The following is a 19,576-nucleotide window of genomic DNA, read 5'->3' as shown; positions in this document are numbered from 1 at the left end:
GTCCTCTCCTCGTTTCTATTACTAAGGTAGAACGAGTTTTATTACAATGTACCTTAAATAATTTTCTCTCCCTAGAACTTATCCAATCTATAAGGATCTCCTTTCCTTTCATTATGCATTTTCCTTTTTTCAGTTCTTACAAATTACCTACACCCCCAATAAATTTATTCAGTGAAAAACATATGTGTTCTAAATAGGGTATGGGGGGGGGGCTGGGAATATGGCCTACTGGTAAAGTGCTCACCTTGTATACATAAAGCCCTGGATTCAATGCCTCAGCACCACATACATAGAAAAAGCTGAAAGTGGTGCTGTGGCCCAAGTGGTAGAGTACTAGCCTTGAGCAAAAAGAAGCCAGGGACAGGGCTCAGGCCCTGAGTTCAAGCCCCAGGACTGGCAAAAACAAAACAAAACAAAAATAAATAAATAAATAAATAAATAAATAAATAAATAAATAAATAGGGTACAGGGGGAAGTTGGTGAGGATATTCCTTGCCAATGAATCTAAAACAGCCCTTTATCCCTCGCCCACACCAGTTACCATCACATATCATCCTGGCTTTTTACTTTTCCTTAATGTTTCTCCCTGGCTAAAGTCATCCTGACCATCACCCCTAGTGAGTGCTCATGGTGTATGTCTCACAACTCCAGCCTCCTGCCACTCACCCACCCATTGTATAAGTTCCATAGAATGCATAGTGACCTTTGCTCTCTTGGCCAGAACTTTTTGCATGTTGGGAAAGAGAAGCAGTTACTATATATTTGTTGAATGAATGGCAAAGGGAGAAAAAGAACCAGTTCTTCAGCTACACATAGATAAGATTGTAACCTCCAAAATTCTTTGAAAATATGAGCAGAGTAAGAAGCATGTAGGTAAACCTCGGGTGGTGATGCCACAGAAACAACTAAAGGAGCTCCTATTTGTAATCACAGCTACTCCACTGTGAAGATCAGGAAGACTGCAGTGTGAAGCTAGCCTAGGCAAAAAGATTTTATGATCCTCCACAACCAGTCATCCAGATGGTGCACATCTGTGATCCTAGCTATGCAGGAGGCTGTGGGTAGGAGGAATGAAATCCAAGGCCAGCCTCCAGCAAAAAACTCAAGACTCCATCTAAAAATAACTAAAGCAAATAGAGGTAGATGTATGGCTCAAGTGGTTAACACCTACCTGCCTCGCAAGAATGAGGCCCTGAGTTCAAAAACCAGTTCTTCCATAAAAATTAAAAAAAAGGAAGTTAAAGGTACAGATCTTGTTGATTCTTTTTCAGCTTTGCACAACACTTACAAGCCAAGTCATCTAAGACAAAGGCAGAAAAAAGAACACAGTTCTTTTCCTGCTTCTAAAGAATTTACAAAGTCATGGGGAAAGTAATAACTAATATTTTTTTCTCTCTCTCTCCTTTTTGTTGATCATGGGCTTGAACTCAGGGCCTAGGCACTGTCCCTGAGTTCTTTTACTCAAGGCTAGCATTCTATCACTTTAAGCCATTGCTCCATTTCCAGTTTTCTGGTGGCTAATTGGAGGTAAGAGTCTCATGGACTCTCCTACCTGGGCTGGCTTTGAACTGTGATCCTCAGCCTCCTGAGTAGCTAAGATTATAGATGTAAGCCACCAGCACCTGGCTATAACTACCATTTCTTTAGCTTATTATAGTTTCTGCAGAAAACTCTCCAAAATTCTTTTATTTGAAAATAAAGAGTATTATCAACCATGGGGGATTTGTTGGGAGGTGTTTACACTTGTTTGTCTTGAGAATACCAGTTAAATATGTCCCAATCTATGAGATGCTTCTGATGTCCATTGGTTGTGTATGCCCCCCAGGGAGCATTGGATTATGGGTGCCTAGGATGAAAGGTCCACCTTGTAGTGAAACAACTACAGGGACAGCCATGCCCTGGGATGGTGGCACAACTGGAGGTAAATAGTAATGGGATGGAGCATGTTAGGGCCACTAGGACAACTTTGTGAATGACAACAGTGTGTGTTTGCCCTAATGCCTTCATGCTCCAATTCACCTAAACTTCTACAAAGAAGGCAAGGATGCCAAGATGGACTATGACCCAAATGTGCAATTAATAGACTCATGCTCCACTGTCAGACCATGAGGCCTCATTAAACTGTTTTGCACTGTCTTTAATGGTTAGTGACACAAAAATGGGGCTCCTGGTGGGCTATATTCTCGGCATCCATGGCTTTACTGTACTACAGTGGCAAAGAGAAACATGGACTCTGAATGCCAGGTAGATAAATACCTTTCTCCAGTACCAGTACACTCTAGCATTCCATAAACATTTTCAAGTAGTTGCTGAATAAATGAGTGAATGGATGAGCAAATCAGTGAAAGCCATGCCTTCTGAAAAGCAGCTTTAAAAAAAAAATGAACATTGTCTTTCACATGGAAATCACCAGGGTATGCAAGAGCCTTAAGGACTGAAAGATGTGGCAGAAAAAAGAAAAAAAAACCCACAAGTCCCTTCAATTTGTAAGCCACAGAAATATTGCTAAGATTCTAAACTGACAGAAGCTATCTGCTGCTGAGAGGTGGTAGCTGTCATCCTAGGTCTGCAGGTAACTGAGGTCTAAAAGTCATGGTCCACAGTCAACCCAGGCAGAGGAGTCAGTGAGACTCTTATCTCCAACTAACCAGCAGAAAGCCCCAAGTGGAGGTATGGGGCAAGTGGTAGATCACTAGCTTTGAGTAAAAAGGGCAAGTGAGAGCACAAGGCTCTGAGTTCAAGCCCCAGTACTGGGGTGGGATTGGGGGGGGGGGGGGAGCTACCTGCTAAGACCAGTTGGCTTTTGTTTCTCTCAAAAGGATGGAGGATGTCAATCCCCACAACTGTGGTTCTCAAGGTAATTTGAGCTCAAGGATTTTTCTAAAAAATCCTTGTCACGAAACAGGAGATTTTCAAGATCATTAGCTGAATTAAAAGCCCATCATCTGATTCTAACCCAAACCATCTAGACTTTATTTATCCTTAGCCACATCTGTCCCGCTTTCTAGTTTGTTTTCTGTCTTATTAAGCCAACAAGACTGTTAATTCTTCTAAGACAAATATCACAGCATCTGATTCTGTTTTTTACCCCTATTTTGCCTAGCATGTAAAACTGGCCAGTAATTATTCTCTTTAAAGAAAACTTCTAAAAGAAGCCTAATCAACATTGGGTCAGATGTGGAAAATAGAGCAAAAGAAAAACATTACTTTTTACTAGTACTACTTTAGTATAACATTTTAGTATGAAATATACCCTCGGTACTTCTCAAGATTTTCAACTAAATGATTTTCTTCTTCAAGGGAGGAAAGTTATGCAGTGCTGTTGAGCCAATCCTCAAGGGCAAAATTAAGAGCAGGATAAAAGTCTCGTCACTGCCTTCCTGGATTGCTTCAACAGAGGCAATGCGAGCTTTTGCCCTTTTGAATTAAGGTTCTCAAAACCCTAACTCACAGTGTCACCAACTTGTAAAACAGGTGAGACAATGTGGGAACACAATCACATGATTTAAGTACTTTCCCTGGACAAGATTCAGCAGAAGCAAAAGCAGTTCACAGAGACTCTGAGAAGCAGGCAGAGTCATGCCAGGCCCTGTAGCTCTTGCTCTAAGATGGAAGAAGCTAGACCCCAGGATACTTTATGCCTACTTCCTGACTATTTTAATGGGCTGTGCTCATTAAAATATCATTATAATGAACACCCTGGGTATGAACTCAGCATGATCTACCCTCAAGTGGATTTTTACCTTTTGTGTATATGTGTATCAGTACAGTGGTTTGACTTCAGGGCCTGAGTGCTGTGCCTTAGCATTGTTGCTCAAGCCTGTCACTCCAACACTTGAGCCATAGCTTCACTTCTGGCTTAGGGTGGTTAACTGGAGATAAGTTTTAGGGACTTTACTGCCCTGGGTGGTTTTGAACTGTGATCCTCAGATCTCAGAATCCTGAGTAGCCAGGATGACAGGCATGAGCCACTGTTGTCTGATAGATTCTTACCCTTTTAATCAAATTCTATTTATGTTCTTTCCTCCTGTAATAGGGATGGGTAAATATCCTATAGTTTTCTTCTTGTTTTGTGTATGTCTCCATACACTTAGTGGCCTATATGTACTTGTCATAGTTCAATGTCTTCATATACTCCATTTGAGTAGCCAGGCCCAACACTTTCCTTTTCTCCTAAAGTCCAAATTTCCTCTCTGAATTTTCACTTGATTCTTATTGCTAAGACCACAATGGGTAGGCGACTCAGCTTAAAGTCACTGATGTAGTCTTCCAAGGTCTATGTCTCCCTTCTTTCACTTAAAAATAAGTTAGTTTCTTTTTTTTTTTTTTTTTTTTTTTTGGCCAGTCCTGGGCCTTGGACTCAGGGCCTGAGCACTGTCCCTGGCTTCTTCCCGCTCAAGGCTAGCACTCTGCCACTTGAGCCACAGCGCCGCTTCTGGCCGTTTTTCTGTATATGTGGTGCTGGGGAATCGAACCTAGGGCCTCGTGTATCCGAGGCAGGCACTCTTGCCACTAGGCTATATCCCCAGCCCATAAGTTAGTTTCTATTGCAGCATAGAGTTAATATCTTAAACTACTTTCCAGATACTTTAACATCCCCCTCTCATCTTTAAAGAGGACTGAAATTGCAGGAAGATGTAAAAGTTCATCTTTCCCTTTGTGCAGCTTCAAACCTTCAGAGAAAAAGAAGGCTCCCTTTGAGAACTGAGGATTTTGATTGTTGGCATTCAATAATTTGACATTTATGGTTACAAGCCTTCTCAAAAGATCCTGAAGATTTATGATGCAGAGAATTCTCTGAAAGCACTGAGGCTTGAATTAGGTTTATAAGCATGAATTTCTAGGGTTGTAGTTGAAAGTTTCATAGACAGGAAAAGAGCCTGGCCAGCAGCCCAGCAACAGCACGGTCACTAGGCTTTCTTGTTCTCTACTTGTTTCAGCTATTGGGTAAGTGACCTTCAAGAAGGTCAGAGGTCTATCATATATCCTCTTAGTGTCTCTGCAGCCCCATATATAAGTACTGGCCAAGCCATTTAAATGGCTTGCAACCCAGAAACTACCACTAGTCATGCTATTCCCCTTTTAAAACTGTAGTGACTTCCTGTTGTGTTAAGAATGAGCAGCCCTTAGAGCCCTCATCTCTCTGATTTTATTCCCTAGCTGTGTGTGTGTGTGTGTGTGTGTGTGTGTGTGTGTGTGTGTGTGTGTGTGTGTTTAAGAGAGAGAGTTAAATTCAGGACCTGGGTGCTATCCTTCACCTTTTCACTGAAAGTGGGTGCTCTCCCATTTGAGCCACACCTCTATTTCTGTTTTTATTTTTGGAGTGGTTATTGGAGATAAGAGTCTCATGGACTTTCCTGACTGGGCTAGGATCATGGGCATGAGCCCCTGGCACCTGGCCATCTCCTAGCATTCTAAATGGACTAGATAGCCATCCTGAATTCCTTGTTACTCCTGACACAAAAGAAGATGCCCCTGTATTCCTGTCTTAGTCCTGGCTGCCCCTTCTTCCAGTGGCTTCCCTTCTTCATTTTGAGCTAAGTCCACCAGGCTACCTTCTCAGAGAAAAACAGAATACAACCTCAGTCTTTACATCCTCTTAGTTTGCTTTCTTTAAAGCAGTTATATGACTCTCTGCTTTCAGGTAAGATATTTGGCGTTTATGTATTGTCTGTATCCCAGCCTAGCACATGAGCACCATGAAGACAGGAATCTGGCTTCTACTACAGAGACCTTCAGTGAACATATGTAGTGTGAATTCTCATCTAGGCTGAGACTGAACTGCCATTGGCAAACCATGCTGCCAAGAGCAGCACAAAGGGGGCCTTGAACCAACCTGAAGCATTGAAGCAGTAGGTGTCATAGTGGGAGGTGTTGGAGGTAAGGATGTACACCCCAGTGTTGTTGGCTGCACAGATGGAGTTGGGATTGATCCGGGGGATCACCACATGCCCTTCTATAAACCCGTACCTGCCAGAGAGAAGCAAGAAGAGGTTATACATTTGCATGGCTGTGCAGGGAATTTCATAATGCCCCATCACATGACATTTACCTCAGTGACACACTTTGTTCCACTCACCCGCAGGGATTTTTAAAGGCGTCAACAATTGAATCCAACAAACTGATTCCATGAAAGATCCATGCCCCCCGCCTTTCTCTCATGGCAATATTGGAGCTTGAACTTAGAGCTTGGGCACTGTTCCTTAGCTTTTCCACTTAGGTTAACACCCTACCACTTGAGCCACAGCAGCTCCAATTGTAGTCTTTTGGTAGTTAATTAGAGGTAAGAGTCTCACAGACTTTCCCACCCAAGCTGGCCTTGAACTACCATCCTCAGACCTCAACCTCCTGAAAATCTAGGATAATAGGTGTGAGCCACTGGCTAATTTTTCTTTTAAAAAAGAAAGCCCACAAAAGGAAAAGTGGTTCCAAATAAAATGTGTAGTCAACAATCTCAAGACAGTTTTTAAAAGCAGAAGGAAGTCGAGTGAGTCACAAAAGACAGATGTGATAGGAAATTTACTCTGGCACACAATCACCTTTCTATCCTCTTTTTTTTCCCAGAAAATACATAAAATGACCTACTCCTATAAGATAGGAAGAGATAGTCCTTCATTTCCTTCTGGATTTCCCACCTGCCTCCTTTAGCCTCCTCCTCTCTTCTTTCTTAGCCTTGACTTCCATGAGCCCCTCATTCCACATTCCATTACTACAGGCATTATTTCTGTAACTATGCACACAGCACGTGTGTCCTCCAGAGCACCCCAGACATGATGCTATTGCCAGTAGGAATAAATCGTTAAAGTGACAGTAAGAGCAATTGGAAGAGCAGAGGCCAATGTTCCCCTGCCAGGCGATTCTTGGATCATGTTCTAGCTAAAGGACCCTCCAGATACAATCCAGAATGTCAGGTGTCATGCAGAATCAGGCATCATATTTCAAACAGCATCCCAGTAACTACACATTCATTTAGGACACAATATAAAATGCCTTCAAAAACTGAGATGTTGGCTAAAAAAAAAATACTACTGGCGATGGAAGAGGTGGTAGCAGTGGGAGAGCAGAGAGAGAGAGACAGCAGATAATCAAACCAGAGAGCTTTAGAAAACACAAGGTTACACACTAAAGCCACTAGCATAACAATGTTCATCACAGCACAATTTGTCATAGCTAAAATATGGAACCAACCCAGATGCCCCTCAGTAGATGAATGGATCAGGAAAATGTGGTACATATACACAATGGAATTTTATGCCTCTATCAGAAAGAATGACATTGCCCCATTCGTAAGGAAATGGAAGAACTTGAAAAAAATATTACTAAGTGAAGTGAGCCAGACCCAAAGAAACATGGACTCTATGGTTTCCCTCATAGGGAATAATTAGCACAGGTTTAGGCTAGTCACAGCAGAGGATCACAAGAGCCCAGTAGCTATACCCTTATGAACACGTAAGATGATGCTAAGTGAAATGAACTCCATGTTGTAGAAACGTGTGTTATATCACTGTTGTAACATCTGTTACACTGTTGTAACAACTGTTGTAACTGTTGTATCACTTTCAACATGCCATGTGAAACATGATGATGATCCTCTTGTATCCCCTTCCTGTGGTTGTACCTGCGCTATCACTGTATCTCATCTGAGTACCCTGGATACTGTATATACTGGTATTAGAACTAGGGAAGTGAAAGGGAATATCAAAATCAAGAGACAAAGGATAAAAAGACAAACGACTCCAAAAGCAATATCTTGCAAAACCATTTGGTGTAAACCAACTGAACAACTCATGGGGGGAGAGGGAAAAAGAAAGGGGGAGGGGGGAATAAGGGAGGAGGTAACAAACAGTACAAGAAATGTACCCGTGGCCTAACGTATGAAACTGTAAAACAAAACAACAACAACAACAACAAAACACAAAGCTGGCTAAAATGCACTGTGAAGATCCTTGATCTTTCCTTCCGGGCAACAGCACAGAGTGAGTATATGGCCCTGCAAGACTGGTGGGCAGATGTGTGTGTGTCTGTGTGTGTGTGTGTGTGTGTGTGTGTCTGTCTGTCTGTCTCTGTGTTAAGAGTGCCAAAGGTCCTAGCACTCATTATGTCTATGTTGCAATGCTAGCTCCTATGACTAATTCTGCATCTGAATGGACATGATCAGACAGACTGGTTTCCCTCAAATCTTCTTAGCTTGGTAAGGGTGAGGGGACACAATTAAATGTTAATAAGTTTTCGTATGTCTGAGAATGGCTACTAATCAGGGTGGGGCAGATCAAGGAATTTGAGTTGCTGAGGTTTTGGTGCTAGCCTCTATGAGAAGCTACCATCTGTCCCAAGACAAATACTTGATCCATAACAATCTGAGGGAAATTAGGGAAGTGAGTTTTGCAATACTTAATACCAGTGATGGGTGAAATGATGGGTTTTTCTTTGGCATGACTTTTCCCCCCTTTCATTTTTGAAATACTACTATTCACTGAACTTATTCTTTACCCCATCCCCACCCACCACGTTGACAAGTATGTAGAACACTGATGTTGTAGAATGTAATACATTCCCTTCACTGGTTACTACTGCATTTTCACCACCTTGTGCTGCCTACAATTTTTATGTGTTTGTATTACACATAAATGGAGGATAGTAAAAATTTATTTATGGCATGAGTAGATTACCATTCAAAGGGAGGAAAGAAATAGTCAGCAAATCCATGCAACAGACTGCCCTCCCCACTAGTCCTCAGAATAATGTCCTAGGTTCAGATGAAGCAGGGCAAATTCAGACTCTTCCACAACCAAGTTGGTTGCCTAATGCAGGACATGCTGGGGAACTCCCTTAAATTTCAGTTGCTTAACTCATGAAGTGAGTTAGTAATGGAGACCCACAGGACAGCTGCAGGACTAAATGAAGGGGTGTAGCTAGTACCTCAGTGCTCCGTGATTGCCCTTGGGCCAGACTAAGGGCTCTCTGAGTCCACAAGATAGAAGAACACCTCTATATTTCACAAGTATGACTTGCCTGCATTTCACAAGCAAACCTCAGCTTACTAAAGCCACTTTCTTAGTCTAGTGGCCTGTCAGGGCCAAATTTAAACAATTAGCCTCAGGAATAGAATAACTGAGTTTGCTAATTGGCTGTTCTGTGTTGTAGCCTACAGCTGCACAGCCATTTCCCTTTCCTCTGCTCCTTTACCACTATCTACACCTAGCTCTCAACACTTCCATTCAGATGTTGACAACCACCTGCTTTTGGTGCGACAGTGGCACTGCCCAAGAGAACTTCCTTCAGTCATGGAAATGTCCTAGAAACAATCTTAATCATTTAATTCAGCAACCACCGGCTAAATGAGAACTAGAAATAGAGCCTGTGCCACTGAAGAAGTCTATTTTAATATTATGTGTTTTTCTTTTTGGGGGTCAGTCCTGGGACTTGAACTCAGAGCCTGGGCACTGTCCCTGAGCTTCTTCAAGGTTAGTGCTTTACTGCTTGAGCCACAGTTCTGCTTCCAGCTTTTTTGGTAGTTATGTGGAGACAAGTTTCCAACCATGATCCTCAGATCTCAGTCTCCTGAGCAGTTAGCATTACAGGCATGAACCACCAGTGCCTGGCTAATACTGCTACATTTTTAATTAAGTGCAAATAATAACATTTGGCTAATTACTAGAGTAGACAGAGCCATTCTAAGCTAAGGCTCTTCCTCTGTCTGTTCAGGACAAATATCAGCTATCATTCACTGGGTGAGTGTGTGAATATGGGACCTAGGACAGGGAGCAGATGTCCTCCACTTACATTCAAGTTTCCACAACTGTTGAAACTGGACATGCTTTGAGTGTGGGCTTACAAACACACGTCGGAGAGAAAAGAACCAGCTACCCAAGCTGCAGGCTAGAGTACAAACTTTGCATTATTTATTGAAGCTATAAAAACCTCTTCTAGTGAAATCAGACCAAACCAAACCTACTCTGCTGTGGTTGTTACTAGGGCTTCCTCATATGCACCACATACCACAGAAATTTACAACAACAACAACAAAGCCCAAGCCTGTGGATGGCTTGAGGAAGGCACTTCCAGAAAGGGCTCCTAATAATAATAAATCTTTATATTATAACCGATGAAAAACTTCCATGTCTTTTTTTTTTTTACTTTGCTCAACCAGAGCAACTGTACAAGAAAATGCAAAAGGAGAGGAGGGAGGGAAGGAGGGAAAGAGGGAGGGTGAGAGGAACCAGAGGGCTGAAAAACGTGCTTCCAGCCAAGTCTGCAGGGCTAAGCCTCTGCCAGTCACATACTTAAATACTGTTATTTGGTTTATATTTTCTTGTGGTTCCAACAATGATACCGCACTCTTCTTCAAAGCCCAGAGAGAGCTGTAGGAGCACATTAGGCAAAGGGTTTGCAACCCATCTGACCCTTAATAGCTTCCTCTTGCCTCCCTCTCAATGATTCACAAAGATGTCTTTAGCTGACTTTAAATTCTAGTTGTCATACTGATTCTAGATGTGCTTGGCCAAATTAATAGGTGGGGTGGCCTCTTTCGGCAATAATCCATTCAGCTGGCAAGGAAGAGCCTTCTGTTTTAAGCCCCAGTCCCTTCCCTGTGGAAGTGAGGGTCTCTTACCTGCAGGTCTCAAACCCTTTACTCAGGGCCTGCTCCATCTGAGCCATGGTGGGCAGGGTGCTGTTGAAAGCCTTGCAGAGGTCAGCTGCCTCTGTCTGGGAGATGCTGTAGCGACCATTTTTCTCCACGTGGAATACACCTGCAAAGCGGCAGGTTATATTCAAATCTGTGGGAACAACAGAAATATTAGATCACTCTGCACAAAGTTCTTGCACTAAGAAAGGTAGATCAGGCTGGGTGCCACGGTTTCATATCTATTAATCCTAACTACTCTGGAGGCTGAGCTCTAAAGATAACAGTTTGCAACCAGCCAAGGCACAAAAATATGTGAGTCTTTTATCGCTAACCACCAAAAAGTGGAAAGTGGAACTGTAGCTCAAGTAGTAGAGTTCTAGCCTTGAGCAAAAAAGCTCAGAGACTGCATCCAGGACCCTTAGTTCAAGCCCCAGGACCAGTACATACACAAAATAGACCAATGTTCACGCTAGGGAAGACATTAAAAAGTCAAATAAACTTTCCTACTTCAAATCCATGCAACATTCCAAAGTAACATTTTAAGCTCTAATCTGAAGACCAATATGGCAAAGTGCCCTCTCTCTTATAGTGTTTCCATCAAATTGTTACACAGTAATTTTTTAAGCACTTAATTTAAAAATCATGTGAGTAATTGGAATGCCTGGAGAACAGAAAATGCAGGGAAGTAGTAAACACACAACAACAATCACAATTCCACCACTGAAAAATAAACCTGTAGCATTTTACTATATTTATATTTTCCTCTGGTTTGTTGACTAAATATAAGTACACACACACACCACATTATATACACACAGAACACACATATGTTTGCATAGTTCAAATAGTACTAAGTATGCAATGCTGTATCTGTGAATCTTTTTTTCCACTTGATCTTATATTAAGAACATTTCTCACAATCAAGTGCTGTTGCTCCTGGCTTATAATCTTTTGCAGCTGATGGCTGAACCCAGAATAAATTTCCTCATCACAGTAAGACCAACTCCATTTGGCTACAATCTCCCTTTCCAGCAAGTATTCCAGCATGAACAGCTCTTGCTCTACTCTCCGCATCCCTTCACTACCATCAGGCACTGGGACTGACTTCCTTTCTGAGAACACAACCTGCTTTTCCCTGGGTCTGGAATACTGCACCATGCATGAGAGAGTTGCACAGCGTTCCATTTTCATCATTCATATTTTACCTCCATAACCCCCCACCTTAGAGTCCTTCCCTGATCACTCTGTACAAGACCTGCCTCACCCTCATTTCTGGCTTTTTTCTTCACAACATGTTCACCCATCTGTTGGGGATTCACGCTGCCCTTCCCCCAGCCCTGGAGCCGTGTGGGAGGGAACCCCTCCCACCTTCTGGCCTCAACCGGAAGAGAAGCAAGTGGTCCCGCCTCTCTTGGTTTGGCCACATGTCTAATGGCAGACGCCTGGCCCTTGGGGGATTGTGGTCCCCGCCCACAGAGGAAGTTTCATGCCATCACCTGATGGGCAGCCCAGTTCAGCCAATTAGCTAGTCACCCCAAGTCCTTCCCCTTCCACCTTTGTCACCATAATAAATTCTTCTGCCCGCCCCCTGGGTGGATGAGACCAGTTCAAACCCTCTGACTGTCTCCCCAGAGCCTTCCTTTCTGCGCCCACCTCTAACACATGAGAGGAAACGGGGTGGGGTGGGGTGGGGGGGTTCCACAACTCTCTTCTCAGCTAAACGTGATCCACAAGAGCGCGCTTTGCCTTCTGCGAGTGCTCTTTCATAGTTTGGGATTCATGCATTTCCCTCGGGAGATAGGGGGAAAAGGGGTCCCAGAGACCCCAACACCCATCTATTTGCACATTTGGTCATCGTCTTTTGTTCCTGCAGCTACAGCTCTGAGAAAGCAAGAAGGTGTCCTGAGCTTCTTCGCTGCTATTCCTATAGGAGATCAAATGCTCATCCATATTGGTTGAAAGAATAAATGAATGCAAGACTAGTTAAAAATTTCCTCCTTTTGGTATTTTGGCATATCCAATGGCTACTATTTGCTCCCAAGAAACAATAACATTGAAAACAAAGCTCAACTTCTATAAACAGGAGAAATAATTGTTTAATACAAAAAAAATTGGTGAGTTTTATAGACATGAATCTAAAACCTACCAGGAGCAAGAAATTCATCATGTTCTATTTGATTCTCTGTCACACCAAGGGCCTTAGGTGAAAACTCATCATTCTATCTGGACACTCTATTGACTCCAGTGTGCAGTTGAGTGAATTCCATCCAGCAAAGCCAAATCACTGAAGTTCCTTTGCTAACACTCAAGTCCCCATCCTCCTTGAGCCTCAGCAACAGTGTCGTCTCTAAGAAAGTAAATCTGACATCGTCTTTCACCGAAATGCTAGGCCAAGCTTCACTCTGTGTTAATTAAAAGCCAGGTTTCAAATCAGATAGATTGCACTTCAGCCTAATCTCCAGACTTCTCTCTGCGGCAAGCCCAGAGGAGATTGGGAAAATCTAACCATCTCAAACTAAGTTACCAAGGAAGGGACCATGTCTTTTTAGAGCCTTGGACTCATCCTAAATCTCAGTAACTTGGCTCTACCTTTCTGAGGTGATCTCTCCACAGAGGGAGAGATCTCTTTTTGCTAATGCATTCCTAGGTCCCCAGTACATTTTGGAATGTCTTTCTTTTTTTATCAACCCCATTTCTCTGAATTTTATTTTATTTTTTATTGTCAAAGTGATGTACAGAGGGGTTACAGTTTCATACGTTAGACCTTGGGTACATTTCTTTTTTTTTTTTTCTTTTTTTTTGCCAGTCCTGGGCCTTGAACTCAGGGCCTGAGCACTGTCCCTGGCTTCTTCTTTTTGCTCAAGGCTAGCACTCTGCCACTTGAGCCACAGCGCCGCTTCTGGCCGTTTTCTGTATATGTGGTGCTGGGGAATCGAAACCAGGGCCTCGTGTATACGGGGCAAGCACTCTTGCCACTAGGCTATATCCCCAGCCCCCATTTCTTGTACTGTTTGTAAATGTGCCTTGCTATTAAATAGCAAAGCTCAAATTCCATCTCAGGTCTATTTAACATTAAAAGTGGGAGTGGAGGTGTGACATATGGCTCCAATGATAGAAGCCAGCATGGACAGAAAAAGATAAGCAAAAATGCAAGGCTCTGAATTCAAGCCTCAGTACCAACAACAAAATAAAGATATAAAAATAATGAAATTTACAGTACAGAAATAAAGACACCCAAAGCCACACTTACAACCACCTCAGTTTGTGTTCAAGAGTCCTTTCAGCTTACCAGAAGAGTCACAGAAAGGAGACAGACACACCTGCACAATTGTTTCCTGATGGCAAAAAAAGGTCATTATTATTATTCAGTTATACAGGTGACAACTGCTTTCTCCTAGACCAGGAAGCAGATTGCAAACACCAGAAAACAGTGTCTGACCAATGCAAGGTAAGATAAGTGAACTATTAAAATTCTGTATTATATTCTTTGGTTCTGAAAATTGTAAGAAGAAATACAAACTGGTGCTTGAAAAGACACAGTTCCCTGTGGATTCTTTTCCTTTTCCTTTGTGTCTATTATTACCAAAGATCCAAAGAAGAGAACTAGGCAAAATAGAGTTAATTATTTCGGGGGGGGGGGCATTGGTCTCCCTAAGCCACTCAACATAACCCTTGATGGAGGAGGCAAGAACCGGGAGGAAGGAAATGCACAGGGCCCTTGTGAAATACTATTTGTTTTTACTGACATTTTCAACTTGGGTCACAGTTGGCCAATCTCACAAAGGGAACCTCTCACTGTGAGCGATGGCCCTCCCGGGGGCCTCTCCTTGTTCAATGGGCCAAAGAAAAACAAAGTGTCCCAATCAGCTTCTTGGAGGGGAGGCTGCCAGGAAAAGTCTAAGGCCAGAAGAGGTAACTAACCTACCTGCCAGCTCCTAGCCCTGGTGGCTATCACTCCTGGGTTAAAAATAAGGCTTGAGGCCTGGACAGTGGCTTAGAGCCAGTGGCAGTTCCTTTCTTATTGAAATCAATTCTAGCTTGCCACCTGGCAGATAGAACACACAAATGCACAAGAAACCAAGTCAGGATGCAATTTCCAGTAAAAATCTCTTGGATTACTGTATATTAGCCAATGTAACTGTATACATGTATTGAGTAGACAGGTGTGCATGCAGGTGAATGTAAGTACATGTGGCCAACCTCTACCTTTGACCTTCCTAAACTGTGAGGCTGAGCCAAGGCCTAACACACTTTGGGTATCCACAAAGAGCTGCTGAATGTCTCCGAAACTCTCAACAAAGGGAACATCCCATGGCTTATACAGGTTGCAGTCTCATGAAGAGCTTCTACTCTTTGACAGTACTGGGTCTCTTGAACTCCTGACCTTACATTCTTGCTCAGCTTTATTGCCCACTCAAAGCTGGTGTTCAACCACTTGAACCACATTTCTACTTCTGGCATTTTGCTTGTTAATTAGAGATAAGAGTCTCATGGACTTTCCTCCCTGGGATGGCTTCAAACCATGATCCATAGATTTCATCCTCCCAAGTAGCTAGGATTATAGTTATGAGCCACCAGCTCCCAGCCAAAGCTCTCAACCATGATGGTATTTGATCATTTAGGTATTGCCAAGATAATGTTAAGTACTTCCTTTTAGGGTAACTATGCTGAGTTGTTCATGGGCCTGCCTCTCCTCTGGGGTCACTCTTTCCTCAAAAGGGACCAAACCATTCAGGGATATATATCATTCAAGTCCTGGCAGTTGAGGAAGACATTCCAACAAACTTCTTTAATACTTATGCAAACCCCAATTCTTACCCAAAAGCTATTACTACTATTAACAGCAGTAGTATACAGAGTACTTATTAAGCACTGATTAGGTGCTATGGTCAATACTCTAATAGGCAGTTTACAAATGTTAACTTGTTTTATCCTTAAAACAACCCTTAGCTGTGGGTAATGATTTTGTCACCATTTTCCAGGTAGAGAAACTGAGGAATGGGGAGGCGAAGCTATGAAGAACCCTGACTGAGTTCACAGAGGCAGCAATGGTGGAACAGAGATTCAAAACCACCACATCTGGACTCCAGGGACCCAGGGCTTTTCCACCATCTACTCCTCCTGATCTTGATGTAGATAACTTCCTGAGGCTCTTGACCCACGTACAACTGAAACAATTTCCAAGGTCTAAGCAGCCTGAGAAGGCAAGGGTGAGGAGTGAATGCCCATGGACCACACAGCATCTCTGGGCAGAATGCCAACATCCATGGCCATGGGCTGGCTAGCTGCAGCCACCTCAGGAGGAAATCTGCAGGTGTACCTCCGCCCCCCACCCCCTGGAAACAGAGGCCTCTGCAACTCCAGATGCATTTTGGCTCAAAACTCAAATATTCAATGGCCAATGCAGTTCTCTAAATGGAAATATATATATTTTTTTCTTACAATTCCCAAATTTTATTTCGAGTAGAGAATATCCAGGTAGAATCAGAACAAGAAAAAAAAAAGTTTTCCATATGTGCATGGGTTATAAACCGGAAGTGTGGGAGACATTTGCCCTTTGGTTTTCTTTGGTCTGTTATCACAAAGCACGTGGGTGATTCCGGGAATACTGGGCTTTCAGCACTTGGACTGAAGGCGTAAGCTTTGGTGTAGGCTTGTAACTCGGAGTCTCCACAGCCAACCATGACACTGGTTAGAGAACTTCACGAGGGAAGAAGCTGAAGAAGAAGGTCCCTGTCGCCATGTTTGGGGTTGTCAGGAAAGGAAGATTGAGACTTGAGACCCAAGGGTGATTTAGAAAGGGAGGCTTTCAGCAGAGGGAAGCATTATGTCCATAAAGTATGTATATTCTAGAAGCTTCCTTCTTTAGGTCAGCCAGAAAGGAGAAGGCATTAGCACATATTTTCAGTCAGTTATTGATCCTCCTCTTCCTCTAGTGTTTGTGTTTTGGTTTTTTATTTTGACAAGTCTCTTTATGTAGCTCAGGCTTTCCTTGAGCTCCCTCTCACTTTTCCTGTCTCAGCATCCCAAGTACTGGAATTGCAGGTGTGGACCACCACATCTGGCCAGTTATTGACCTTCTTAAATGTGGAGAGATGCACTAGACAATAGTCTACTGTCCATGAAATAACAGACAGCTCAGTGGACTTGCCTGAGACAATGTTTAATCTAAAAAATGGCCGTCTTAGTATTTACTTCAGATAGTCCAGTGAACATTAAGTTAGCTAATGTGTATGAAAGTGTTTTGTGTGCTATAAAACGCAATAAGGTGATGTTAGCTTTGCACAGGCATTTTGCACCTTGAATAGTCTGGTAGACCAGAGTCCGCTGGCTTTCAGTTTTGGCTTCTGGGGCATGAATAAAATAATGGATGAGAGTAGCCATTGATTTCACTTGTCAAATGCCTATTCTAAGTGGAAATATATTGAGAGCCATTTCTGTTGAGAAATCTCCTATATCATGTAATAAATTAATTGTCTTCTCTGTCTGAGGCCCTTTCCAGATTCAGAGAGAAAGCTCTAGGGAGCAATGACACATTTTGAGTGCCCTGGCTGGCAGGCTATGAGCAGGATAGAGTAGTCTCAGAGCCCAGCATTCAGGGGCCTGGTCCATCCATGTGGGCAAATGCCTGCTAGTAACCTATCAGGAAGAACAGGAAAACAGGAAGGCTCCCAAGGAGAGTCTGTATCCCACAAAGCTGGACTCCAGCACCAAACTCATATGAAGTGCAGTATTTCAGCCTAGCTCAGATCTGCCCTAAGGTTCTTCAAATACAGACCCTGCAACTCACTGCACGTTACACAGCTAATCAGTGACTAAACCTCTTGCACTATCCTCCCCTTCATTGTGGGATAATGATGTCCCCATATCAGGGTTTATGAGCCTAATTAAATGAGCTATGGCCAACATTGGATATAGTGCTTGGCCCTTAATTGTCAGAGCCTATGAACACTGCCTATCTATCAGCTAACCCTTCAGCTAACATAATTCCCATCGAAATGCTATGAGGTGGGCATACCTTGAACCCCACTTGCATCCAAGAGGGGAAATCCAGGTTCTAACTTGTTTTGCTGGCTCCTGGTTAAATTTGTTCTCACTCTGGAGACACTACAAACTGACCCCTAACTCCACTTAGCTTATCTACAGTTTCTTAAGCCTTTCAGATCAAGGACATTATGATCTCACAGATAAAACCACCCCCGTATATTTCAAAACTTTGCCTACTTCGTAGGACCTGAGAGAAATAGGTTCTTCATGCACCCAGTCATTTCTCAAGTAGTAGAAAATCACAGAAACATCTTTTGGAAGGAATCACTATGTAATTTTCACCCAAGTTACCATTATCTACATCTTCCCAAACTTGCCTGTGAGGCCCATAGAGGTGGTTCACATATTTGCGCTAGCTGAGTGACAAGAGCTTTTCCACTGAGAATCCAAAAGCTGCTTGTCAAGGGACTGTGGACTCATGAAAGCATAAAAGGCTGTGTGTGTGTGTGTGTGTGTGTGTGTGTGTGTGTGTGTGTGTGTTTGTGTGTGTGTTGGGCAGGAGATACTGTGGTAAGGTAGCCTCTGTGTGTTTCATTATAACTTCCTGAAGTCTGTGACTCAACCAGGTAATGCATTTTAAGAAATCTTTATGTTCAAGGTCTTACTATGTCAGTAATCAGAAATTCAAGGACTCTGAAATTCTAGAAGGTTTCCTTGTAGATTTTATGATAACAGGGATTGTAGATCACTTCCCACTAATATATCCCCAGCACCTTGTAGCAGCTGTACAAGATGGGCAATCGTTGAACATGTGGATGAATAAGTGAGTGACTGAATATAGTGTTTCTGACACCACTTCATGCACACACATGTACATGAACACACACATACATGAACACACACATGAACACACACACACACACACACACACACACACACAGAGATAAGTAGATTTCTAGGGCAGAGACCAGCATGTCTCCAGATCATCAGTAGGGCTTTGCTGAGAATTCCCTCTTGTACACTGAAGAAGTCTTTAACCAGAGCTTCTATGAACCTTTGTTGTTTTCTCTGAAAGGAAATATTTCCAAGACTCCTATTAGTGGCTTTGTCTGCCTGAACTCAAGCCATCATCCCTACATGGGTATGGTATGCTCACCTGTGCCCCAGGCCAGCCCTCCTGAGAGAGGGCCACAAATAGTTCATCCCATATGAAGAACACCCGAAACCAAAACCACAGTGTGCCCAAAGATACATTTCTCCAGATGGCCCCAAATGAATAAATGTGTTCTCTAGCATGAGCCACCCATATGTGTTTTAGCCCTGTCTGTCATCTCCCCAGAAGGGATTGGGCAGATTTAGGTGTTTTCTAAGGCATCCATCCTGCAGTGGGTTGCATGTATGGAGAAGCTGCTTTATTTACAAAACTGAGAGTGAGGCTAGTGACATTAATCCCCACAGCTTGACATCAGCAAGCACAGTCAATACCTTCTCTAGGTTAAAGATTTTCAGTATTTTATACCTAATAATTCTTTTCATCTTCATGACAATCCTACTCAGTGGACTCTTTTTATTTTTCCCACATGAGTTCACTGATTCATGGAGAATTCATGAGTGGAGTAAGTGGAGGAGCCAAGTTTCAAACTGGGCAGTCTGGCTCATCATTTCCCAGTGGTGCATGGTAGCTTATGAATGGGACAAGTTTGAGAACTGTAGGAACTTTGCTTACTCTCCAGGCAAATTTTAAAGTATGGAGAGGTTGATTGTTAAAAGACAACTCTAGAGAAAAGAATGTGAGCTTGCAGAATGGGATTTAAGATCAGAGTGCATTTGACCCTACCTCATAAAAGCTTAAAGGACAAGACCCTTCTTTGCCTAAGGCTTTAGTGGAAAAAACAACATCACTGAGGGAATTTCCACCCATTCCTAAAAGAGAAGATTTTGGCCTTCACAATAATAAGCTGG

At 42.8% G+C, this 19,576-nt stretch overlaps 1 protein-coding gene across 5 annotated transcripts in view; it reads right to left on the bottom strand.

The window, feature by feature from the left end:
- The window catches only part of Cd44 (CD44 molecule (Indian blood group)), an 86,410-nt gene that overhangs the window by 39,540 nt on the left and 27,294 nt on the right, over window positions 1–19,576 (bottom strand). For all 5 annotated transcript variants that reach the window (XM_048359801.1, XM_048359802.1, XM_048359798.1 and 2 more), the window contains exons 2-3: window positions 10,613–10,778; window positions 5,837–5,970 (exon numbers count right to left, since the gene is read on the bottom strand). In XM_048359801.1, coding sequence (XP_048215758.1) covers window positions 5,837–5,970; window positions 10,613–10,778 — 300 coding nt within the window. The remainder of the gene's footprint in view (window positions 1–5,836; window positions 5,971–10,612; window positions 10,779–19,576) is intronic.

The sequence above is a fragment of the Perognathus longimembris genome, chromosome 13, assembly GCF_023159225.1.
Source record: "Perognathus longimembris pacificus isolate PPM17 chromosome 13, ASM2315922v1, whole genome shotgun sequence".
Classification (NCBI taxonomy): Eukaryota; Metazoa; Chordata; class Mammalia; order Rodentia; family Heteromyidae; genus Perognathus; species Perognathus longimembris.
Note: the sequence above shows the minus strand (reverse complement) of the source record. Positions and strands in the feature narration are given on the sequence as shown.